The sequence below is a fragment of the Rhinopithecus bieti genome, unplaced genomic scaffold, assembly GCF_001698545.2.
Source record: "Rhinopithecus bieti isolate Rb0 unplaced genomic scaffold, ASM169854v2 scaffold_44159, whole genome shotgun sequence".
Lineage (NCBI taxonomy): Eukaryota > Metazoa > Chordata > Mammalia > Primates > Cercopithecidae > Rhinopithecus > Rhinopithecus bieti.
The window spans coordinates 556,437-581,612 of NW_016818573.1; the positions used below are offsets into that span (position 1 = coordinate 556,437).

A 25,176-nucleotide genomic window follows, 5' to 3' on the forward strand; every position below is an offset into this window, starting at 1 on the left:
AGTTTTTGTATTTTTAGTAGAGACGGGGTTTCACCGTGTTAGCCAGGATGGTCTCGATCTCCTGACCTCGTGATCCGCCCGTCTCGGCCTCCCAAAGTGCTGGGATTACAGGCTTGAGCCACCGCGCCCGGCCTTTATTTTATTTTATTATTAATTTTTTTTAGATGGAGTGTTGCTCTGTCGCCCGGACTGGAGTGCAATGGCATGATCACGACTCACTGCAACCTCTGCCTCCTGGGTTCAAGCGATTGTCCTGCCTCACCCTTCCGAGTAGCTGGGACTACAGGCACCTGCCACCATGCCTGGCTAATTTTTTGTATTTTTAGTACAGACGAGGTTTCACCATATTAGCCAGGATGATCTCGATCTCCTGACATTGTGATCCGCCCGCCTTGGCCTCCCAAAGTGCTGGGATTACAGGCGTGAGCCATCGCGCCCGGCCCGAGCAACCATTTTCAATCGTGATTGTTATCTTTAAGCACATGGCCCTGACCAGCACTTCTGGGGATAATTTTAAAGCTAAGACCTTAGGCCAAGTGCAGTGGCTCATGCCTGTAATCCCAGCACTTTGGGAGGCCAAGGCAGGAGAATTGCTTGAGCCCAGGAGTTCGAGGTCAGCCTGTACAACATAGTGAGACCCCATCTCTACATAAAATTTAAAAATTAGTTGGGCATGGTGGTGTGTGCCTGTGGTCTCAGCTACTGAGGCTGAGGCGGGAGGATCACTTGAGCCTGGGAGGTCGAGACTGTAGTGAGCTGTGATCACACTACTGCATGCCAGCCTGAGTGACAGAGTGAGACCTTGTCTTTAATAATAATAAAAAACAGGCTGGGTGCAGTGGCTTATACCTGTAATCCCAGCACTTGGGAGGCCGAGGTGGGCAGATCATGAGGTCAGGAGTTTGAGACCAGCCTGGCCAACATGGTGAAACCCTGTCTCTACTAAAGATGCAAAAAAATATTAGCTGAGCATGGTGACAGATGCCTATAATCCCAGCTACTTGGGAGCCTGAGGCAGGAGAATTACTTGAACCTGGGAGGCAGAGGTTGCAGTGAGCCAAGATTGTGCCACTGCACTTCAACCCGGGTGACAGTGAGAGGCTCTGTCTCAAAAAAAAAAAAATAATAATAATAATAATAATAATGATAATAAAAGTAAGACCATGAAGCAGTAGGACAGTAGACACAGATTTGAAAGTGAGGAAGAAAATGTATCAGCAGAATGCTATTGCTGCGGGGGGGGCTTGTGCGTTCCTTGGCTGCGTTTCTCCAGGTGCCTCTGTAGTAACATGCCTCCACCACCTCCCCTCGCTCCTAGGTGATGCAGCATCCTAATGAAGGCGCACTGGTGCTTGGCCTACACAGCAACGTGAAGGATGTGTCTGTGCCTGTGGCAGAAATAAAGATCTACTCTCTGTCCAGCCAGCCCATCGACCATGAAGGAATCAAATCCAAGCTCTCTGGTAAGATGCATGTAGCGTCTGGAGACCCTACAGCCCATCCTGGGAAAGCTGAACAAGACAGTGCCTGAAAGCTGAGCAAGACAGGAAATATTCCTGGGCAAGAGACCTTTAGAGACCCCTGGAAGTAAAATGTGGCTTTGGCCGTGCCCTCCCTTCCACCCTGGCTGTGTTTCCCCCAAAGAGAACCATTGATTCCAGCCCATCGAAGTCTCTTGGGCTAGATCTTCCCATTGCAAGGTTATCTTACTCAGGTGTCTGTTGCAGATCGTTCTCCTGATATTGACAATTATTCTGAGGAAGAGGAAGAGAGTTTCTCATCAGAACAGGAAGGCAGCGATGATCCATTGCATGGGCAGGTAACTTTCCATGGTCCCTCACGTGGAGCATCCAAGAAACTCCTGGGGTTTCCCACCCTCATTCTGTCCCCGTACCCACTTAGGACTTGTTCTATGAAGACGAAGATCTCCGGAAAGTAAAGAAGACCCGGAGGAAACTAACCTCAACCTCTGCCATCACAAGGGTGAGCCTCAAAGGTCTGGGGAGTGGTTGGCTAAGATTTTCAGTCTGGGGGTAGGTTGGCAGCAGCATATTCAGGCCTAGAAGAGGCTTCTTAAAATATATCAACACAGGGTCATCCCGTCAATGATTCCGATGCACACTGTGTATCCTCACCACCACCCAATTAGACTCACTGTTGTTGGGAACCACCATTACTGATAAGAGTGTTATATCCTTCATGTTATTGTTGGATAGAAAAAAGGAGGAGAACCCTTCTTTTAGAATTCAGAACAGATAGTGGTCCGTCAGGGAACAGACCGCCTCCCACACACTCCAGTGGCTGCTTCATGTCACATGCTGTCCTCTGCAGGGAGAAGGCCAGCTCCCTCTAGGAGTTGTTTTAATCATGTGCTGAACTTATGCAGAGATAATAGGCCAGTCGTGGGGTGCTCCTGTGACCGGGCTTGCTAAGCTTTAATTACATCAGGTATTGTTCCTGCCTTAACGGATCCATAACCTTGGAGACCAGGTGCCTTTTGAGACTTTTCCTCCTTAAGAGTTCCGCAAGAGTCACTGTTTTGATGACATTTTAGTCCTGGACTAGGAAGCTAAAAACCTGAATTCCTAGGTGGTCTTTTAACAGATTCTGGAGTACCTGCATGAAGTGTGAGAGGGCCAGAAGTGCTGGGAACGTTTCCGAAGGGGAATTCACAGCTCCATTTCCCCAGAGGCATCCTGATTCTCCCCAGTGCAGAGCTAGCCTAGGGACCAACCCCCCTGAGAGCTGAGATGCCTGCCCCTTCAGGGATGAGAGGAGGCCAGATGCTGTCACCTCTCCCATCACACTGAGGTGTCACTGGACTTCAAGTAAATCTGCAAGACTGTGAACTGGATTTCCCATCCAGTCAGCAACTAGGGAGCGGGAGGACTGTTTCCTTGTCCTCAGGTATCCATATCTTGATTGGTGCTCCAGATGGTCCCCATAAGGTGTGTCACCAGTGCCCCAAATGCTTGACCTCCATTGCACTCTGGAAATAGGGAGTGACTGTAGGATCTCTCTGTAGTCAGCCCCTGCTGCTGAGTCTTTCTTTTTCCTGCTCTGTAACCAGAAAGTGGCCCTATTTTCTTCCCTACAGGTGCCCCCAGAGCTTAATAAGTCACCTCATCCTACGTGGGGTCTCCTTGGCATGACCCTGGCACTTGACTGGAATTCATGCTCCTGCTAATGTTCACTCCTCCAGAAGTGTTTTTTTTTTTTTTTTTTTTTTTAAGCTGCAGGCACTTTCTAGTTCTACCCCCGAGACTTAGTGACCTCCCTTAGTGCCTGTTTCCTCTGTGCATGCGCATTCTTCTCTCTCACCAAGAACACAGATGTACTTGACTTTCTCTGAACATGTCTCATGCTGCTCTGTCACTGGGAGCTCGACTTTTTTTTCTCTGCTGTGAAGGCCCTTTCTCCCCTTTCTTTGAAGATTTATCGGTCTCGCAAGTTCATTGTTTTCATCCCCAGGCAGCAAGTCTGTCATTCAGGCAGGAAGTACATATGACCACAAGCTAAGCATCATGCCCAGAGACAGATAAGGCCCAGTCCATGCCATCAAGTGCACAGCGTCTAGTGACACCACACATTTCAACAAATAATTACAGCCTAGTAGGACAGGTGCCAAAAGACATAGCTTTGCAATGACACCAGGGGACTGTGGCCACCTGTCCCAGAAGTGCCAGGACAGCTTTCCAGATGAGATGCTGAGAGAGGTTTTTTAAAATAAAACTTCACCAAGCGGATTTGGGCAAAATTTTTATTCAAGGCAGAAGATACCCTATATAAAGGCCCAGGACAGTGCGGTGGCTCACGCCTGTAATCCCAGCACTTTGGGAAGCCGAGGCAGGCCCATCATGAGGTCAGGAGGTCGAGACCATCCTAGCCGCCATGGTGAAACCCCGTCCCTACTAAAAGTACAAAAATTAGCTGGGTGTGGTGGCGTGTGCCTGTAATCCTGGCTACTCAGGAGGCTGAGGCAGGAGAGTCGATTGAACCAGGGAGGCAGAGGTTGCAGTGAGCCAAGATCACCCCACTGCACTCCAGCCTGACAACAGAGCAAAACTCCATCTCAAAAAAAAAAAAAAAAAAGGCCCAGTACAACAGCATGCAGTTTTTCCCAGGAACTCGAAGCAGTGAGTTTCCACTTGACTATGGGGTGTGAAGGGTCAAATAGAGAGATAAGGTTAGAAACAGGCAGACCCGGGCTTTGGACACTTACAGGCCTGACCGCTGAGCTCTGTTCAAGTAGTGGAGGCCAGTGAAGACTTCTAGTGGGAGGGTAGCATGAGCAGGTTTGCACGCGGAAGGACCACTGTGGGCTGTGGAGGGAACAAGACCAGAAACAGGCGGGCGGGGCATGAGATGTCAGCTGAAGGCTATTGCTGTGATCCCAGAGAGTCGAGGAGAAAGGCCTGAATGGAAACAGTCGTGTCACAGATGGAAAAGGGAGGATCCATGGTAGCCAGAATGGGCCTGTGGGGAGAACGGGAGGGAGAGACTCCAGGCGTAGATGTGGGTTCAAGTGTGTTGGCGACATCAGTAAGAGGATCAGAGTGCAAGGAGAAGACACTGCGTTCCACCGTGGAGCTGGTAAGGTTGAGGTGCCCATGCTGTGCATGCGCAGGTGGGAGTCAGCAGTGGGCACTGTGGATCTGAAGGGCAAGCGAAAGAGATGAGCTGGAGACCCACATTTGGGAGGTGTTGGGGCACAGTGGGGCGAAGGACCTGGGGATAGACATTGCTTCTCCCCACAGCTGCACCCAAGGCCCAGGAGCCACACTGGAATTCGGCCTGTCTTCCCGAAAGGCTTTGAATGCCAAGGGCAGAGACCAAGTCCTCCAGTCTTCGTGTCCTCCCATAGCTCATCATGAAAGTGGGCTCTGGTGGGTGTTTGTTCACTTGAACTGACCCCAAGTGGACGTTGCTGAGAACTATCATGCGATTTGTCCCTACAGCAACCTAACATCAAACAGAAGTTTGTGGCCCTCCTGAAGCGGTTTAAAGTTTCAGATGAGGTACGGCCCCTTACTCCCAAGGTTAATGGTGAGTTGAGTTCCCCGGGTTTCACCCAGCATCCCTGGTGTACACTCTGTATTGCTACTGAGAGTCAGGATTCCGGGATTAATATTCCTGCTCCCCGTGGCCTGCCTGGTAGAGCCCTAAGGAAGAGGGTGGCTAAGAAGGACTTAAACGAGCAGAGGAGAGAAAGAGGCTATGCACACAACGCAGGGCAGCACAGCTACGCCCAACCCTTGGTGATGCCCAAGCCTCTGGTGTGCGATACAGGGACAGACCTGGCGGGTGCTGCTGTGGTTGTCACTTAATTTCCCCTCTTATACCACGGGAACATCAGTGAGCAGCAGCTTGTGAGGTGGAAATGCTCTTGGTGGTCAGCCGTGGAATAACCAGGAGTGGGCTGCTGAGAGAGAAGTAGTCTTTTCCCTGGGCTCCAGAGGGACCCATTTCTACAGGCTTCTAAGTGAGCTAACAGAAGAATAAAGAGGAAAATTGTTGAGAGCGATTGCTTTGCCTTCCTGTGGGCTGTAGGGAAGGTAGGACGGGCCCACACGGGCAGTGGGCCTTGGGATTCCTCAGCTGTCCCTCCTGGCACAGCTTCACAGTGTGGAGTGGGGGCAGAAACCGGGGGGAAGGTGGCCTCACCATGTCCCCTCCCTCAGGCTGGATCATGGAAATGACGTGAAGGTTACTCCAGCCATGTGAAGCTCTGGCGTGTCCCTTAAGCAGGACTATAAGGGTGGCCTAAGAGAAAGGAGCTGCTCATCAACCACAATTGTTAATAGGGGTGACCCTAAATTCAGAGACTCTTTTTTCCCCTGCAGGTGGGCTTTGGGCTGGAGCATGTGTCCCGCGAGCAGATCCGGGAAGTGGAAGAGGACTTGGATGAATTGTATGACAGTCTGGAGATGTACAACCCCAGCGACAGTGGCCCTGAGATGGAGGAGACAGAAAGCATCCTTAGCACTCCAAAGCCCAAGCTCAAGTGAGCCCCCCTCTCTCTAGCTGGCCTCCAGACTCTCCTTCCTGGCCATAGCAGTCTCCTGACCCCCTTCCTCACTGTCCCCTCTATTACCAGGGAATCTTGGTCCTTCATTCTTTCTGAACCTCTGGCTCTCTGGGAGAAGGTCACTGTTTTGCCTCTCACTGACAGAAGTCCTATAGGACTCTCAGGAAGTCCCCCCCTCCCCTGACCCGACCCGCCTCTTCACCTTGCACTTCCCTGCTCACCGGGCGTTCTGGACACCCGTAGCTTGTTGACCCGCCCTGAATGCCAGCTCCACTCAGCTCTCCCAGCGTGCTGTTCTGAGCCCTGGCGGCACTGACCCTGGCTGTGCTCTTCACCACAGGCCTTTCTTTGAGGGGATGTCGCAGTCCAGCTCCCAGACGGAGATTGGCAGCCTCAACAGCAAGGGCAGCCTCGGAAAAGACACCACCAGCCCTGTGAGCGCGACTGCGGCTGCGGGGCGGGGCGGGACCATGGCATGTCGGGACTCGGCACTCCGACCCTCTGCATCTCTGATCAGGGGTCATGTTGTGACCTTAGAAAAGTGGCCTCATTGGCAGGGCACAGTGGCGCATGTCTGTAATCCTAGCACTTTGGGAGGCGGAGGCGTGTGGATCATGAGATCAAGAGATCGAGATCATTCTGGCCAAGGTGGTGACAACCAGGCTCTAATAAAAATACAAAAATTACCCAGGCGTGGTGGCATACACCTGTAGTCCCAGCTACTCAGGAGACCGAGGCAGGAGAATCACTTGAAGCTGGGAGGCAGAGGTTGCAGTGAGCCAAGATTGAGCCACTACACTCCAGCCTGGCGACAGAGCGAGACTCCCTCAAAAAAAAAAAAAGAAAAAAGAAAAGTGACCACATCTTGTTTCAACCTCAGTTTTCTTCCCCTCAGTCTAACTGGGAGCTTAGCTCTTTGGGGTCATTGCTGTGTCGGGCCGAGTTGTTCTTTTGGTCTGTTGTCGCCTTGGCCTGGAGCCTTCCCTCTCAGAACACATACAGCCTCCCCCTCTGCTGGGTGTAGTAACTCACATCTGTAATCCCAGCTCTTTGGGAGGCCGAGGCGGGTGGATCACTTGAGGCCAGGAGTTCGAGACCAGCCTAAGCAAAAATGCAAAAGTTAGCCAGACATGGTGGTGCACGTCTGTAGACCAGCTCCTCGGGAGGCTGAGGCAGGAGGATCCCTTGAGCCCAGGAGGCAGAGGCTGCAGTGAGCTGTGATCCCACCACTGCTCTCCAGCCTGGGTGACAGAACAAGACCTTGTCTCAACAAAAACCTCTCCCTTCATGTCCGTTCTGTGGTAGCGGAGAGTGTGGCATGGAGTGGGCATTTGGCCAGTGGTGAGTGGCCCTGCACCAGGCTGGGGAAGGAGCAGGTATGGAGAGTAGGGGAGCCACTGAGATGTGCTCAGGAGGCCCTAGTAGGCTTTATTGGACCAAGAATCCATAGAGGGGAGCAGTGCCCCGAGAAAGTTTATAATTTAGTCAAGAAGTTTCCATTTTTCCTGGTGAGCAAGGGGAAAAGGGGGCATTTACTGTAACAGCCAGAACCACCACCTGGGCCTTGCTCCATACCTCCTAGGAAAGGCCCTGCTCCCTCAGCAGATCACAGGCAGGGGTGGGGGCGATCCTGAAGCGACCTCAGGCCCTAGGAAGCTGCTCTTCCTTCGTTTACAATGGAAGGCAAGTGAGCGTTGTAGCGATGTGAGTGCCCAGCTTAGGGTTTGCCCTCCAAAGCCTAGTGTCTTTTCTGCAGATCAAAGAAACACGTCCTTTAAGTCCTCCTTAAGTCCTCCTGCTTTACTGGCAGATGAAGCCTAGTCATTGTTCACCAGGGGGAATACCAAACTCGCCCTGCAAATCGGTAGTAATTGTGCGGAGATGATGGGAAACAGGCGAGGCCTCCACCACTGAAAAGCACGGGTCTGAAAGGGCAGGTTCCATCCTGGAAACCACCGTCTCTTGGTGCATCCCCTGGCTGCCCTTCTGCCTGCTGCCACCAGATGGGGCTCTCTCCCAGCTCACCGCTCTTCCTGGTTAGGACAGCGCCCCACGTGGCGTTAGTGAGGAAATGCGTGGGAAACTGCAGCCCAAACAGACTCCTCCCTGAGAGAAACCCCAGGCCTGCCCCTGCAGACCCTGCACCCTAGACGCCGTTCCAGGCCGGGTTCATGGGGATCCAAGAACTGAGGAGACCTCGCTTTAAAAAAAAAAAAAAAAAAAAAAACTTTCAATTTTATTTTTTATTTTATTTTATTTTATTTTATTTTATTTTATTTGAGTTGGAGTTTTGCTCTTATCACCCAGGCAGGAGTGCAATGGAGCAATCTCGGCTCGCTGCAACCTCCACCTCCCAGGTGCCAGCGATTCTCCTGCCTCAGCCTCCCGAGTAGCTGGAACTGCAGGCACGTGCCACCCATACCCTGTTAATTTTTGTGTTTTTAGTAGAGATGGGATTTCACCATTTTGGCCAGGCTGGTCTCAAACTCCTGACCTCAGGTGATCCACCCGCCTCAGCCTCCCAAAGTGTTGGAATTACAGGCTTGAGCCACTGTCCCCAGCCTTTTTTTTTTTTTTTTTTTTTGGGGGGGGAGGGGGTGTGGATAGGGTCTTGCTCTACTCCCCAGGCTGGAGTGCAGTGTGTACCCAGCCACCTCACTTTCTTTAGTATTAGTGTTTAGGATGTGGCTTGGAGGTGCTTTTCCTCACATGGAACTGCTGAATGGCCCTGCTGAATGGACACCATCCACATGGGCAGACCCGAACCCTGGCCATGAGAGGCAAATTCCTTCTGAACTATATGGGATGACTCTAGAAAGAAACCTGGGAGCCGGCTGAGGGAGGACTGTTTCTCAGTGTTCCAGGAATGTAGAGCAAGTTCCCTAATGTAACTAAATTACTGAGACAGTGCCCCAAAAGCAGTAAGCACTTAGGTATTCACCTAACACTGTGGGTGTTCAATAAATGTTAGTTACCTGATTTCTAAAACTTAAATAGAAAAAATTACCTAGACAAACTGAGCCTTGGTGCCTCATCTGTAAGGTTGTGGTGTCGGTGTGGGAGCCCATTTGGCTCAAAAGCTAATTGAGGGTGGGCACGGTGGCTCACACCTGTAATCCCAGCACTTTGAGAGGCCGAGGCGGGTGGATCACTTGAAGTCAGGAGTTCGAGACCAGCCTGGCCAACATGGCAAAACCCTGTTTCTACTGAAAATACAAAATTAGCTGGGCATGGTAGTGCACACCTGTAATCCCAGCTACTCACGAGGCTGAGGCAGAGATTTGTTTGAACCTGGGAAGCAGAGGTTGCATTGAGCCAAGATCCCGCCACTGCACTCCAGCCTAGGTGACAGAGCAAGACTCCGTCTCAAAAAAAAAAAAAAAGCCAATTGAGTGTCAGCCTTTATAATATGGTGGCCTAAGGGCCCCTGTCTAAGCAAAAAACACATTTGAGACAGAGTGGAGCTTCTGAGTTTGAGTCTTGACTCCACCACTCCACTGGCTGTGTGATCTTGGGCACGTTACCACGCCTTTGCTTCCTCATCTTCGAGGAACATGTTAAAGCTCGTGCCTCCCAAGGTAGTGAGGAGTTGGAACAGGATCATGCACATCAGACTGCCCTGTGGGGTGTGCCTGACTGACTTACTGCATACAGAACACTGCTCATTGCTCACCGACTACTATTGCTCTTATTATTATAATTCCTTAGTGCCATTTCAGTTTTGGACTCCTAAAATTGATAGAATCTAGATGTCTTTTTAGTGAGTCCTTCAAATTCTGGTTCCCTTGGCCAGGTTTCAGACTCACTTTGCTGGTTTTGTGCTGATATTTCTATTTTGAAGGGCCCCATATGTCTGGATGTGGGTGTGGAACTTTGGAATCCTTTGGTATGAAAGGCGCTTTGGGAACAGCAGAACAAGGCTGTGCTCTTAAATGGAGAACTTCTGAATGGATTAGGAAAAACCACGAGATTGTGCACATGTAGGCAGGCGTGCACACACTGCCTCAACTTGTGTCCTCTCTTCCCTGGTTTCCTAGCACTGTTATTTATTTATTTTTCTTAATCTTGCTTTTTGTTCCCCACATTTTAGAGGATTCAGTTTATCGCTAGAACCAGAAAGAATTTCTGCTGATAAAAATTATTCCAGTTGTTGAATTTTCCCAAGACTTGAGCACACAGTGGCAACATAATTTGGTTCTCCAAGCTGATAACAATGAGCTCTGACAGTGCTTCAGTTAGGGCAGCCACAGAGGCAGACTTCCAGCCAGGACTGCCTGCTGCCTAAGTCGCTATTTCCACAGCACTATAAATAATGCCATTAGAGCCTAGTCCTTCATGAAATGATAGCCTACGTATTACCACTCTTGCCCCCTTCTCTCTGACACAGGCCTACACTCTTACCCTTCAGCAGCTGACATTGTCCATGGGCACAGTAGTGCAGACTGCTGGGGAACCTCCAGTGTTGTCTCATCCACGTCCAATGCCAAACACTTGGTCAGACACAGCTGGAGTCCTGCTGGTGTTCCAGCATCCTTGGGGCGGGGGGGGCGGGAAGTGCTTTAGTGTTTATAGAAGCAGGAACAGAAATGTGGAGAAGTTGGGAATTTGTCCCCAGGAGGATTATTTGGGACATCTGGAAGAGCCAGTAAATAGCCAGCAGGTGTCCTCTAAGCCCAATCTAAGTTAAAGATATTAACAGGAGATGGATATGCCAGTTACCTAGATTTAATCATTTCACAATGTATCCATACATCAAAATATGTTCTATACTGTAAATATATACAATTTTTATTTGTCAATCATAGCTTAATAAAGCTGGGGGGAATAAAGATCTTACTAAATGTTGCAGCCTTGACATGGAAGGAATGCTGTAGCTGTCATAGGGCTTAACAATAAGGCATGCTACTTTAAAACCTCCCGGCAGACCTGTGTTATCACCCAGTTCATTCTCTTTAAAACACATTTAATTAATTTGTCATATTGAGATCCAAAATGGAGTGAAATTATCTTTAGTCTCAGGTCTAACCAGAGCTTTTCCATGGCCAAGGCTGGGTGTGGTGGCTCACGCCTGTAATCCCAGCACTTTGGAAGGCTGAGGCAGGAGGATCACTTGAGGTCAGGAATTCAAGACCAGCCTGGTCAATCAGCATGGTAAAAGCCTATCTCTACTAAAAATACAAAAATTAGCCAGGCATGGTGGTGGACACTTGTAATCCCAGCTAATCGGGAAGCTGAGGCAGGAAAATCACTTGAACCTGGGAGGCAGAGGTTGCAGTGAGCCAAGATCACACCACTACACCCAGTCTGAGCAACAGAATGAGACTCAGTCTCAAAAAAAAAAAAAAAAGAAAAAGAAAAAAACATTGGCTGATCATATAGACAAGGTGTAAATGAGCTAGCTCTGCAATCTGGAAGCAACCTGTTCTGTGGCTGTGAGCCATTACACAAGCCAAACCGTCTGAAGATCTGGGGTCCCAGGGTCTAGCTCAGGCATGCTGAGTTAGTCCAGCAAATGGCCTGGAGCAGGGATTCTCAACTGGGGATGATTTTGCCTCCCAGACATATGGCAATGATTGGAGACATTTTTGTTTGTCACCAATTAGGGGGTGGAGAGTTGCCACTACCAGCACCTGGTGAGTAGAGGCCAGGGACGCTGCCAGACATCCCACAGTACACAGGACAGACCCCCACAATAAAGAATGACCCAGCCCCGGCTGGGTGCGGTGGCTCACGCCTGTAATCCCAGCACTTTGGGAGGCCGAGGTGGGTAGATCACAAGGTCAGGAGATCGAGACCATCCTGGCTAACAAGGTGAAACCCCGTCTCTACTAAAAATACAAAAAATTAGCCGGGCATGTTGGCAGGTGCCTATAATCCCAGCTACTTTGGAGGCTGAGGCAGGAGAATGGCGTGAACCCGGGAGGCAGAGATTGCAGTGAGCCGAGATTGTGCCACTGCACTCCAGCCTGGGCAACAGAGCGAGACTCCGTCTCACAAAAAAAAAAAAAAAAAAAAGAATGACCCAGCCCCAAATGTCAATTGTGCCAAGGTGGAGGAACCCTGGTTTAAAGTGTGGCATAGGGAGCCTGCTGTGGTGATCCTTGTTCCATAGTTTACTAGGTGACCCTGAACTTACTAGCCTGATGCTTCTCGGTATTACATGATTGACTCAGAGAAAGGACTTTGAGTCATTGGGAGGAAGTGAGATATCATTTATATTTTCTGTCACCTGTGGTTCCCTACGAGAAACAAAAAGATTCACTAAAGCCAGTACCTTCCCTGCATCTAAGACCTACAAACCCAAAGTCACTGCTGGTGACTTTGAATTGCTGTCTGCGTAGCAAGAAGCAGTATTAACAAGTATGAAAATCTGGTTATGTATCTGTATTTGCAAAGGAAATGTTTAATATTTATGAGAAATGCTAATAAGAGTTGGGGACAAATGGAGAATTAATTTACACCTAAATGGCTTAATATTGGGTGTCTTTCTGCTTAGTATATCCTGTTAGAGGGTTTTCTGGATGTTCCCACCAGGCAAAAAGCATTTGGCTACCGTGGATATCTTGTAGTCTCAAAATCAAAGACCTGAACCTAGCATGCTTCTTTCTCTGGCAAGCAAAGGAGTTCTTCCTGGTGTCCTTCCTGGGCAAGGGTATTCACTGGATCCAGGGTCAAAGACTTGATGGATGCAGTAGCAAAGCCATCTAAATTTTGAGCTTCTCTTCCCTAGTGACATCTCGTGGGAGTCAGAATTTCTGGGTTCTGAATCTCCCTGTGTTATTGACTTGATGACAAAGATAACTGATCCCTCCAAAACCTGGTTTTCACAGAAATGTACCCCCCCCCCCACATAACATAAAAGCCCTGAAGATTTTATGAAGTTTGAGATTAAATGAAAGTATTTTAAGCTTCATAGGGACCTAGTAAAACAAATTAAAGTGGTAGTTATTTGGATCAGTGATAACTAATTCTTGTAATTTTTGCAGATGGAATTGGCTGCTCTAGAAAAAGTTAAATCTACTTGGATTAAAAACCAAGATGACAGCTTGACTGAAACAGACACTCTGGTATGTATGGGTCAGTCTCCTGTTTCAGCTATTTCAAATATAGTGTTTGTCTCTTTAGAAATAAAGGCAGAAGGACCCTCAGGACCACCCTAGAAATTTCACCTAAATCTACGGGCTTATGAATGTCCTGCACTCTCTTTTCTCCTGAAATACTTACCTGTGGAATGTAACCTACTACCTGGTGTAGATACCGAGTTGCTCTCAAACTTAATATACCAGAAATGTCCTGATTCTGCCCTTTAATAAGAGCTGACCAAATGCTAGTTGGGGACACTTCTCACCATCTGTCACCAACGTTCTCCCTGGAAAATCGTCCCTTCCTCCTTGGGTGTTGCTCTTTCTGCAGCCAGGCAACCCACAACATTCAGTATCTGACTGGTACTGGTCCATGTTCTAAGAGGTGCTGGAGCTGCCCAGGAGTGCAGGCCTAAGCCCCAGTGAAGTGGAATTGAGTTGGTTGGGATGCCCAGTTTTTTTACATGTTGAATTGCACACACGTTTCCTGTGCACCTGCTTGTGCTGGGCACTGAAGATGCAAAGATGAGCGAGCCACAGTTTGTATCCCCTGTACCTCCCTGGGTCTCCGCAGAGTCCCAGGAGGTACAGGGGATGCAAATTGGGGAAGCGATGTCTGAGCTGGGCTTTGCAGGTTACATCAAAGTTCATCCCATGGGACCAGAGGCAGGACCCTTGTGGGGAAGGAGCAGAGAACTTTACGGAATGCTATCTAGGGATGAGCCTCACGGTGGGACCTGCTGGGAGTTGACTAGAATCTGTGATAGAATTATTTTAGCCTTATGTTTTCTATAGTAAATAAGACTAAAGATCTTATATATTTAGGCTTGATTCAAGGTTAATTTGAAACTCACTATCCTAACTTATATTTTCTAGTTCACCAGTAATCTGAATAATCCAGCTTCCACTGTGGCCCCAATGTGGTCCGTACTGCACGTGGCAAGTACAGTGTGGCCTTTTCAAAATTAAATTCCAGTTGTGTCACTTCCTGATTAAAACTCTTCAGGGATTGGCCAAATCTCAGCAATTTAATGTTGAGTGAGTAAAAGCAGCTGAATACCAAAAAATGCACGCCATAGGATTCCAGTTCTGTGAAACTCACAAACGGGCAAAACTAATCCATGAGAGTGACGTCAGCATACCTGTTACCCAGGGGACGGGGAGGGGCATAGGGAGCCCTCAGGAGTGCTGGAACCTTCTGTCTTGATCTGGTTAATGGTCACCTGGGGGCATATTTGCATAAAAATTCAAGTTGACTATTCTAGATTTGTGCTTCTTATTTTATAGAAGTTATGCCCTCAGTAAGCATTTTGAAAACATAAAGACAAGGCAGAGGCAGGGAAGTAGGCAGGTACGCAGCCTGCATGGAGAGCAGAGTCCTTCCTGAGGGCTGGAGCGTTAGGGAGGTAGTGGGCCCAGGGAGGAGGCACGGGTGATTAATTTAGAAAGGTGGCCCAGGCTGGTTCATGGCGGACCTCAGAGGCCCCACTAAGGAATCAGACTTGGCCAGGTGTGGTGGCTCACACCTGTAATCCCAGTAATTTTGGGAGGCCGAGGCAGGCATATTGTTTGAGCCTGGGGATTCAAGACCAGCCCAGGTAACATGGAAAAACCCCCATCTGTACAAAAAAAAAAAAAGAAAAGATACAAAAAATCAGCCAGGCATGCTGGCATGCACCTGTACTTGGAAGGCCGAGGTAAGATAATCACTTGAGCCCAGGAGTTCAAGGCTGCAGTGAGCTGAGACCATGTCACTGCACTCCAGGCTGTGCAAGAGAGCAAGACCCTGTCTAAAAAAATTAAAAAGGATGTTGGGAGTTCAAGATCAGCCTGACCAACATGGAGAAACCCCATCTCTACTAAAGAAAAAATACAAAATTAGCCAGGCATGGTGGTACATGCTTGTAATCCCAGCTACTCGGGAGGCTGAGGCAGGAGAGAATTGCTCGAACTTGGGAGACGGAGGTTGTGGTGGTGCCAAGGTTGCACCATTGTGCTCCAGCCTGGGCAACAAGAGCAAAACTCTGTCTCAAAAAAAAAAAAAAAAAAAGTGATCTGAGGAAAGGCAAAGGCCTGGGCTCAGAAGGTGGGATAGAGAGGGTGGATGTGAGAGTGTGGCCAAAGCAGGGACAGACAGTGGTGGCGTGGGGAGGAGGAAGGAAGGGAGAATCTCAAGGGAGATGCAGCTGGCTTTGGCCAAGGTGAGGAATGGGGCTGTGGCCCTCTCTGGTCTTCTAGACCAGATAAGGTCTGGTCAGGGCACCAAGGAGATGCATCTAGGGGTCCCCTTCTCACTCCTGGAGACAGCAAGTCATCAGTCCAGTCTTTGTTTGCCAGCAGGTCGTTTGTAACTGGATATTTACTGGATTGCAGCATACGGTTCCCCCACGGGCTGTACTCAGTTACTGGTGAACAGTGGCGATTTTCCTTTGCCAAGAGATTTAGGACCGCTTGCTTTCAGGAAAAGAGAATGAGTAACTCTCTTCAGGATGGTGATGGGGCCTGGCCAGTCCAAGGAGGCTCCTGGGTGGTCACTGAGTGGGAGGTCATCTTCACTGTTTCCTCTCCTCCATGGTAGGAAATCACCGACCAGGACATGTTTGGAGATGCCAGCACGAGTCTGGTTGTGCCAGAGAAAGTCAAAACTCCCATGAAGTCCAGCAAAACAGATCTCCAGGGCTCTGCCTCCCCCAGGTACTGCAGATAGAAAGGAAGCAGAGGGTACCGGCTGCAGCTGTGCTTAGTGTGGGCTTCGGGGCTGAGGTAAAGTAGGGCTGGCAGTGGCTTTGGGGTTGGAGGGGCTATTTCACCACCCTTTCTCCACCTCCCTGGCAGCAAAGTGGAAGGGGTACACACACCCCGGCAGAAGAGGAGCACGCCCCTGAAGGAGAGGCAGCTCTCCAAGCCCCTGAGTGAGAGGACCAACAGTTCGGACAGCGAGCGCTCCCCAGATCTGGGCCACAGCACGCAGGTACTTCTGCGTCCCCCCAAAACACCAGGACCCTCTGAGATTCCCTGAACTTCAGGCTCTATTTTATTGGCTTCCTTGGACAGTTAGTTGGAGAGAAGAGGAATACTTGGAAATGCTCTGAACAAAAACTCTTGAAGAAAGACTAAATTAGAGAGGTCTTCCATATTCCTTACTTACTGCCAGTGTGGAATTGGCTTCCACGCCGACCCCTAGGGCACAGGCACGGGAGCCAAAAATGCTATGTGGTCCTGGCCTGCCCGGCTGCGAGTGTCGATTCCACACCACTGGTGTCTCTGCCTCCATCAGACGTCAGTCTGGAGATTGTGCCATGAATCCGATGTTGCAGAGGACAGCAGCCTCTGGATCTCATGGGACACCCTGACCCGAGCTTCCGACCTGAGTCGGGAGCTGTGGTCGGTCATCGTGCTCTCAAGCCCAGAAGCCGACAATATTAAACTATTTCTCTTTTTTTTTTTTTTTTTTTTTTTTTTGAGACAGATTCTCGCTCTGTTGCCCAGGATAGAGTGCAGTGGCCGGATCTCAGCTCACTGCAAGCTCCGCCTCCCGGGTTCACACCATTCTCCTGCCTCAGCCTCCCAAGTAGCTGGGACTACAGGCGCCTGCCACCTCGCCCGGCTAGTTTTTTGTATTTTTTAGTAGAGACGGGGTTTCACCGTGTTAGCCAGGCTGATCTCGATCTCCTGACCTCGTGATCCACCCGTCTCGGCCTCCCAAAGTGCTGGGATTACAGGCTTGAGCCACCGCGCCCGGCCATATTAAACTATTTCAATGGAAGGACCTGAGAGTGGGCTGGAGAAGAAGTCAGAAGCAACTGGGCCTTGGGAATTGTGTTCTCCTTTTGAAGGGCTGTGGTGTCAGAGATCTGGGACAGGGATTTTCCCAGCACACCTCACACAGTTCAGTTCTGCTAGGGTTAAATAGCCAGCCTGTTCATTCCCCTGATAACTTATCAAGTGCATTGTCAGTGTGGCCTCCTGAGCTCCATGCTATTACATGGCTGAAAATGAACTTGAGGCTAGAATAGCCCAGTGCCTGGGGTGAGGTATTGTCCTTCTTGTTAATCACTGTTCCTGAAATACCTTTTTTTCCCTTAGACAGCAGGTCCCCACACAGCACTCACTGCCACTCTCATTATTTCTCTCCCCACTGCCCTCGTTTCCGTTTCTCTGAGCACCTGCTGGCCGCCCTCTGCCTCTTCTCTCCTGGTTCTTATGCTGCTGCCCCTCCTGCCACCCACACCGTTTCCCATCCACGAGGCTTGCTGCACCTCCCTCTCCACCTGCCCTGGCAAGACAACCACTGTGGCTTTGTTCCTTCTCTCCGTGTGTCCTCTAAGGACTCGTTTTGCTGCTGCTTTCTCCTCCTTTACATCGTGGTCTGGCCAGTGGGAGACTGAATCTCCCTCCCAAAGGCCTCATATCTGTTTTCTCTGAACACCCCTGCTCCAGGGACTCCCCATGCACCAGTCCAGCAGCCCTGTCCTCAGGCTCCCTGGGGACTCCCTAACAAGAGACACTTTTGTTCCTGCAGATTCCAAGAAAGGTGGTATATGACCAGCTGAATCAGATCCTGGTGTCAGATGCAGCCCTTCCAGAAAATGTCATCCTGGTGAATACCACTGACTGGCAGGGCCAGGTAAGTGCTGAAACTGCGAGACCACGTGGGGGTCCTGGAGGGCAGGCAATGCCGGGGTGCATTGTCAGTGTGGCTTCCATGCTATTGCGTGGGGAGATGAGAAACTCACCCCTTCATCAGCCCCCGCCTGCTCTGAACTGAGCCCAGAACTCTGAGTTCTAGTCCAATTTCTGTCATTGTCCAACTTGCAGGATCTTAAGTCACTAACTTTGCTGTACCTCAGCTTCCTTATATGTTAAGAAACAAACAAAAAGCAACAGTAATTCCTCCAGGGCGCCAGGAGCGTCAGGCAGCATAGCAAAATGGAGGCCCCTCGAGAAGCACCTGGCTGTGACCTCCAGGGCTGACCCCGTGAAGGCAGGTCAGCAGGGCAGAGCACCCCTGCCTGCTCCCTCAGCGCTGTCTACCTGACTTAGACACTGGTGCCAGGGACACCTGGAGTGTCCTAGCATATGAAACCCCCTAAGCCTTGCCATCTCTCACACTCTGCGTGTCTCGTGGGTCGGCCCCACCCTCTCCTTACTGGCAGTCTGGAGACCTGGCTGCCTTTGCCCAGTTTCAGTCTGAACTGCAGAGGACAGGGGCCCTGCAGCTTGGTCTGGGCCTCGCTTGCCTCTTGGCCCTTGTGAAGGAGTGATGTGTTCTCACCTGTGTCCCTGCTCTCCTCCCTCCCCATCCCAGTATGTGGCTGAGCTGCTCCAGGACCAGCGGAAGCCTGTGGTGTGCACCTGCTCCACCGTGGAAGTCCAGGCTGTGCTGTCCGCCCTGCTCACCCGGATCCAGCGCTAGTAAGGGCTCTGGCCTCCACTCTCCTGCCCTTAGGGATTCCCTCTGACTTCATCTTCCTACCCTGACTTCTAAGCAATTATAGACCCTCCTGGCCTCATCAGACTAAGAATCTGCAGAGGGGCGCATGTTTTGGGGGGCGGGTGGCAGCAGCAGGCTATGAGGCTCGAGGCCCCTGCAGACCCCAGAGGATCAGGGGTGGAAATATCAATTCCTGTGCTCCCTGCCTCCCTGCGTGGACTCCTGCCATGCCTTGACTTGCTTTATCCTCTTTAACCCATGATGGAGAGGACACACAGGTTTTAAAAAGATCTTTTATTCCTTCCAACTGCAACATGCTGCTAGACATTCAAGAGTCAGTGCTTCCCCCACCCTCAAGTCAGTGCTTCCCCATCCTTAGGGCCTTCCTAAAAGGCCTGAGTCCCTTGCCCTTGTAAAAGAGAACTGTGGATTCCAGGCTTGGGGGCACGCACCCTGCGTTAGCTTCAGCTGTTCTGTCTGCTTCATGGGCAATGCCCTCTGACCCGGATTTTTCTCTTGGTTGTGAAAGTACTGTGGCTTATTCCCTGTATGATCCTGTCTGTTCTATTTTGTGGATTGGTTTGCTTTTCCCCTGTGGGTTGTTGAGATCACAGAAAGTCAGCTCTGGGCCACCTGCTGGGCAGGATCCTGGCACCGCCTGAGCACTGCTATGACACTCCACTTCCTCCCCAGCTGCAACTGCAACTCTTCCATGCCGAGGCCAGTGAAGGTGGCTGCTGTGGGAGGCCAGAGCTACCTGAGCTCCATCCTCAGGTTCTTTGTCAAGTCCCTGGCCAACAAGACCTCCGACTGGCTTGGCTACATGCGCTTCCTCATCATTCCCCTCGGTAAAGACGGGCAGCACCAGGAGGGCATTGGGCATGAGGGTTCTGTAGACAGATACCTTGTCTGGAACAGGATGGTGGGGTTGGGGCCTAGGAAAGGACAGTCAAGAAGACCAAGGCCATGGCCAGGGACAGCTGCTCCCACACTGTCTCATCTCCTGATCAATTCAACACCTCTGGTTTTCCATCTACCAGGTTCTCACCCTGTGGCCAAATACTTGGGGTCAGTTGACAGTAAATACAGTAGTTCCTTCCTGGATTCTGGTTGGAGAGATCTGTTCAGTCGCTCGGAGCCACCAGTGTCAGGTAATGGCCCTGTGTAAGGAGCTTACTTCCACCCCCGGGGTCCATAGGTGCCAGCCTGGCTGCAGAAGGAGGCTGAGGTCATGCTGCTTTCCTCCCTGCAGCTCTCACCTTCCCGGTCACTCTGCCCATTCATTTTTCCATAAGTGTTTATTAAGTGGAGGCTCACTGTGCACAGCCCCTCCACTCTGCCTGTTTTCAGCCTCTGCTATTTGCTCTGCTCCTGTTCATCTGGAAGGAACGACGGCCATGCTGGCGTAGTGGGCAGGGCATCTCTAGTTGTAGAAATGAAATATGAGGAGCAGAGAATGGCAGTCGAGTGATGAAACAGTCACTTGGTAAATGAATAACGCCACACCAACCAGGTGCTTTCTTGAATATCAAATAAAGGTGGCAGGGGTCAAGGGCGCAGTGGCTCACACCTGGAATCCCAGCAGTTGAGGAGGCCAAGGTGGGTGGATCACTTGAGCCTAGGAGTTTGAGACCAGCCTGGGCAACATAGCAAGACCCCATCTCTACAAAAATACAAAAATTAGCTGGGCATGGTGGTGTGCGCCTGTAGTCCCAGCTACTCAGGAGGCTGAGGTGTGAGAATTGCTTGAGACCAGAAGGTTGTACTCACGCCACTGTACTCATCACACCACTGCACTCATCATGCCACTGGGCTCATCACGCCACCACTCATCACACCACCGCACTCATCACGCCACCGCACTCATCACGCCACCACTCATCACACCACCGCACTCATCACGCCACCGCACTCATCACGCCACCACTCATCACACCACCGCACTCATCACGCCACCACTCATCACACCACCGCACTCATCACGCCACCGCACTCATCACGCCACCACTCATCACACCACCGCACTTATCACGCCACTCCACTCATCATGCCACTCCACTCATCACACCACTGTGCTCATCACGCCACTGGGCTCATCACACCACTGCGCTCATCACGCCACTGGGCTCATCACGCCACCGCACTTATCACACCACCACTCATCACGCCACTGTACTCATCACGCCACCACTCATCACGCCATCGTGCTCATCACGCCATCGTGCTCATCACGCCACCTGGCTCATCACGCCACCGTGCTCATCATGCCACCGCGCTCATCACGCCACCGCGCTCATCACGCCACCGCGCTCATCACGCCACCGGGTTCATCACGCCCACTGCACTCGTCACGCCACTGCACTCGTCATGCCACTGTACTCCAGCCTGGGCAGCAGAGTGAAACTGTCTCAAAAATAAAATAAAATTAAAATTAAAAAATAAAGGTGGCAGGTATCAGAATGAGGTTGAGCTCTTCCAGGCTGAGAGGTAGTGAGGGCCTGGCGCAGCTGAGAAGGAAGTGATGGCAAAGGTCTGTGGGGTGACGCTCCTTCAGGCCACCAGATGGGTATGCGCAAGGACAGGCAGGAGCAAGTAGGCATGAGAAGAAGGGTGTGAGTGGCCCAAGAAAGAGCAGGGCTTCGAGGAACTGCAAAGATTGGAAGGGAGAGGACCATCCTTGGGCTCATGATTCCTTCAAACCAGAAGGACCGTAAAGCCCCATCCTTCACTCAACTTGAGAGTCTAATGGGTCTCAGGAAGGGAGCCCTCTCCGAGAGGGTCTGCAGGTTTGCCAGCTGAAGTCAGTGGGGCAGTTAGTGATCTCTTGGCTTTTCTGCAGAGCAACTGGACGTGGCGGGGCGGGTGATGCAGTACGTCAACGGGGCGGCCACGACACACCAANCGCCACCACTCATCACGCCATCGTGCTCATCACGCCACCGTGCTCATCATGCCACCGCGCTCATCACGCCACCGCGCTCATCACGCCACCGCGCTCATCACGCCACCGCGCTCATCACGCCACCGGGTTCATCACGCCCACTGCACTCGTCACGCCACTGCACTCGTCATGCCACTGTACTCCAGCCTGGGCAGCAGAGTGAAACTGTCTCAAAATAAAATAAAATTAAAATTAAAAAATAAAGGTGGCAGGTATCAGAATGAGGTTGAGCTCTTCCAGGCTGAGAGGTAGTGAGGGCCTGGCGCAGCTGAGAAGGAAGTGATGGCAAAGGTCTGTGGGGTGACGCTCCTTCAGGCCACCAGATGGGTATGCGCAAGGACAGGCAGGAGCAAGTAGGCATGAGAAGAAGGGTGTGAGTGGCCCAAGAAAGAGCAGGGCTTCGAGGAACTGCAAAGATTGGAAGGGAGAGGACCATCCTTGGGCTCATGATTCCTTCAAACCAGAAGGACCGTAAAGCCCCATCCTTCACTCAACTTGAGAGTCTAATGGGTCTCAGGAAGGGAGCCCTCTCCGAGAGGGTCTGCAGGTTTGCCAGCTGAAGTCAGTGGGGCAGTTAGTGATCTCTTGGCTTTTCTGCAGAGCAACTGGACGTGGCGGGGCGGGTGATGCAGTACGTCAACGGGGCGGCCACGACACACCAACTTCCCGTGGCCGAAGCCATGCTGACCTGCCGGCATAAGTTGTAAGTTTTGACTTTGAGGGGTTTCTTAAAAATAGGTTGGGTGAGTTAGAGGAATCTTGAGTCTTCCTTGCTTTTTCACATTTTCCTTCTCCACATGCTACATTCCTTCATAGGAACCCAAAAGGATGTGAGTGGTTTTTACCGCCACCTCCCCAGCACTCCTTCCTTGCCCAGAGCCTCCCACCCATAGGAGCCTGAGTTCATCAGTTTCCTTGCCTGCCCCTCAGTATAAAGCAGCCCATCCTCATAGCTGGAACTCAGACGTGGGAAGCAGGGAGCATAGTTTGCATGATCAGGTCATTTGCCGTAATTTTGTGAGCTCCACATGCCCACCAAGTCTCAGACCTTCCCCATGCCGCCCCGGGATGTGACAGGCGGAGGCAGCACAGCATCCGCTGCAGCCACAGTGAGACAGGAAAGGCCCATTCCCCAGCACTCCTCCCTGTCTCCCCTACTACTGTGACGCTCTCCTGTGTCTCCCAACAGCCCCGATGAAGACTCCTATCAGAAGTTTATTCCCTTCATTGGCGTGAGTACTGACTCCCTCTGCTCGGCACCCCACCCATTCTCCTGGTCTTCCTGTTCCCCCTTACGCAGGAAAACAAAAGCTTCATCTAGAACAGTGGTTCTCCAGACACTGGAGATTTTGCCCCCAAGGGCTACCTGGCAGTGTCTGGAGACGTGTTTGGTTGTTATACTGGGGGCAGCCAGTGGGTGGAGGCCAGGGGTGCCACTGGTCACCCTCCAGTGCACAGGAGGTCCCGCAGCAGAGAATGGCTTGGCCCCAAGTGTCAGTAGTGCGGAGGTGGAGAAACCCTGGGCCAGGATGTGGATTAGGCTGTCCCTTTTAGCGTCCACCTTTTCCAAATCACACACTGTTCCTGGGTCCATCACTGGTGTCTCCTGTTTATTACACCGGGCCCTGACCTTGCTGCCTTTGCCCAGGGAATGATGTCCAGACGTGGCTCAGGGGAAAGGGAGCTGCCTCGGCAGTAGTGGAAGGCGGCATTCAGAAAAGTCTGAAAACAGATACTTTTGTCTTCATGGTTGGATAGGCCACTGAGAGGAAGGCTTTCTTCTTTCCTTTTCTATTTAGCTGGGGAGAAATCTCTACACTAGTAAACTTTGAAAGTCAAGGAAGAACCCCGTGGATGTCTCTGATGGCAGGTGCACTGCTGGCCGTCTGTTCATCAGCAGCTGGGCCACAGGCTCAGCCTGACCTAGGGAGGGGCCCGGGGAAGCTGTGCATCCCTGCCAGGGGCCGGAGCATGGCACCAGAGCAGGACCGAAAACTCCGATTTCCACTTACAAGAGCTTTGCATTTCCCTTCCAAACCAGCTTTTTCTTTATTTTTAATTTTTTTGAGATGGAGTCTGGCTCTGTCGCCCAGGCTGGAGTGCAGTGGCACGATCTCAGCTCACTGCAAGCTCCGCCTCCCGGGTTCAAGTGATCCTCCTGCCTCAGTCTCCAGAGTAGCTGGGACCACAGGTACATGCCACCATGCCCGGCTAATTTTTTTTTTTTTTTTTAGACAAGAGTCTCACTCTTGCCAGGCTGGAATGCAGTGGCATGATCTCGACTCACTGCAACCTCTGCCTCCCAGGTTCAAGTGATTCTCCTGCCTCAGCCTCCCGAATAGCTGGGATTACAGGTGTCTGCCACCAAGCCCAGCTAATTTTTGTGTTTTTAGTAGAGACAGGGTTTCACCACGTTGGCCAGGCTGGTCTTGATCTCTTGACCTCGTGCTCCAGCCACCTCGGCCTCCCAAAGTGCTGGGATTACAGGCATGAGCCACCGCGCATGGCACACCCGGCTAATTTTTGTATTTTTTTGCTGAGATGGCATTTCGCCATGGTGCCCAGCCTGGTCTCAAACTCTTGGACTCAAGAGATCCACCTATCTCGGCCTCCCAAAGTGCTGGGATTACAGGCGTGAGCCACCATGCCCAGCCAGCTTGTATCTTTTTTTGTAATTTCCTTGAGGCTTCCTTGTAGTGTCTAGACAGGGAGGGGCTCATGTGGATGACGGGGCCTAGCTCCGTGTTCTTCCTGCTCTCTGCACATCCAAGATGTGGATGTCTTGGGTGATCTCAGGAGATACCTGAGCTGGGGAAATCCAGCAGCCCCTTCTCGTGCCTTGCAGAGCCTCCTATCCTGCAGTCTAGCCACTCCCCAGTTAGCCCCTGGGCTGCTCCCATAGCCACATTACAGGCCCCAGGGCCATAGCCCATAGCTGCGGCTGGTGGTTTGACACATCTTCGTGGAGCTGTGAGTTGCTGCTCACTCAGGCCTCGCAACCGAGAGAGAGATAACAAATTTAAAACAAATTAAAAACCAAAAGAGCTAGCAACCTCATCCAATGCCAGGCGAACAAGGAGAGAAGGGGTGTTGTATCCAGGAAGCCCCAGAGTGGCAATTTGTTCCTCTCCGGGAATCAAAAGAAGGACGCGTAGAGAATCAGGACAGACTTCAGCGAACACAGCGTTGCTGTCACAGCAGCCTCCAGGCAACCACCTGCAGACCTGTGCGGTGGACTTCGCCCCACCAGGGTCCAGCCCTCTGGACTCCCAGCCCAGCTGCTTCTTTGCTTGGGACTGGGCCTAGGTGATAGGGCCCAGGACTTCACCTGTCACTTCAGACCACAACCTGGATGCTCACCTAGTCTGTGACTGTGTTCTTTTTTTTTTTTTTTTTTTTTTTTTTTTTTTTTTTTTTTTTTTTTTTTGAGGCGGAGTCTCGCTCTGTCGCCCGGGCTGGAGTGCAGTGGCCGGATCTCAGCTCACTGCAAGCTCCACCTCCCAGGTTTACGCCATTCTCCCGCCTCAGCCTCCCGAGTAGCTGGGACTACAGGCGCCCGCCACCTCGCCCGGCTAGTTTTTGTATTTTTAGTAGAGACGGGGTTTCACCGTGTTAGCCAGGATGGTCTCGATCTCCTGACCTCGTGATCCGCCCATCTCGGCCTCCCAAAGTGCTGGGATTACAGGCTTGA

The 25,176-nt window shown here is 51.2% G+C and overlaps 1 protein-coding gene across 1 annotated transcript in view; it reads left to right on the plus strand.

Annotated features, from left to right (window-relative positions):
* PACS1 (phosphofurin acidic cluster sorting protein 1) overlaps nt 1-25,176 on the plus strand; it is a 67,026-nt gene that overhangs the window by 33,311 nt on the left and 8,539 nt on the right. Inside the window, exons 5-20 of the mRNA XM_017857190.1 lie at nt 1,319-1,463; nt 1,728-1,819; nt 1,903-1,983; nt 4,959-5,018; nt 5,844-6,004; nt 6,369-6,462; nt 13,015-13,095; nt 15,689-15,804; nt 15,946-16,081; nt 17,633-17,737; nt 18,419-18,525; nt 19,238-19,392; nt 19,585-19,695; nt 21,384-21,442; nt 22,145-22,188; nt 22,675-22,717. Coding sequence (XP_017712679.1) covers nt 1,319-1,463; nt 1,728-1,819; nt 1,903-1,983; nt 4,959-5,018; nt 5,844-6,004; nt 6,369-6,462; nt 13,015-13,095; nt 15,689-15,804; nt 15,946-16,081; nt 17,633-17,737; nt 18,419-18,525; nt 19,238-19,392; nt 19,585-19,695; nt 21,384-21,442; nt 22,145-22,188; nt 22,675-22,717 — 1,590 coding nt within the window. The remainder of the gene's footprint in view (nt 1-1,318; nt 1,464-1,727; nt 1,820-1,902; nt 1,984-4,958; nt 5,019-5,843; nt 6,005-6,368; nt 6,463-13,014; nt 13,096-15,688; nt 15,805-15,945; nt 16,082-17,632; nt 17,738-18,418; nt 18,526-19,237; nt 19,393-19,584; nt 19,696-21,383; nt 21,443-22,144; nt 22,189-22,674; nt 22,718-25,176) is intronic.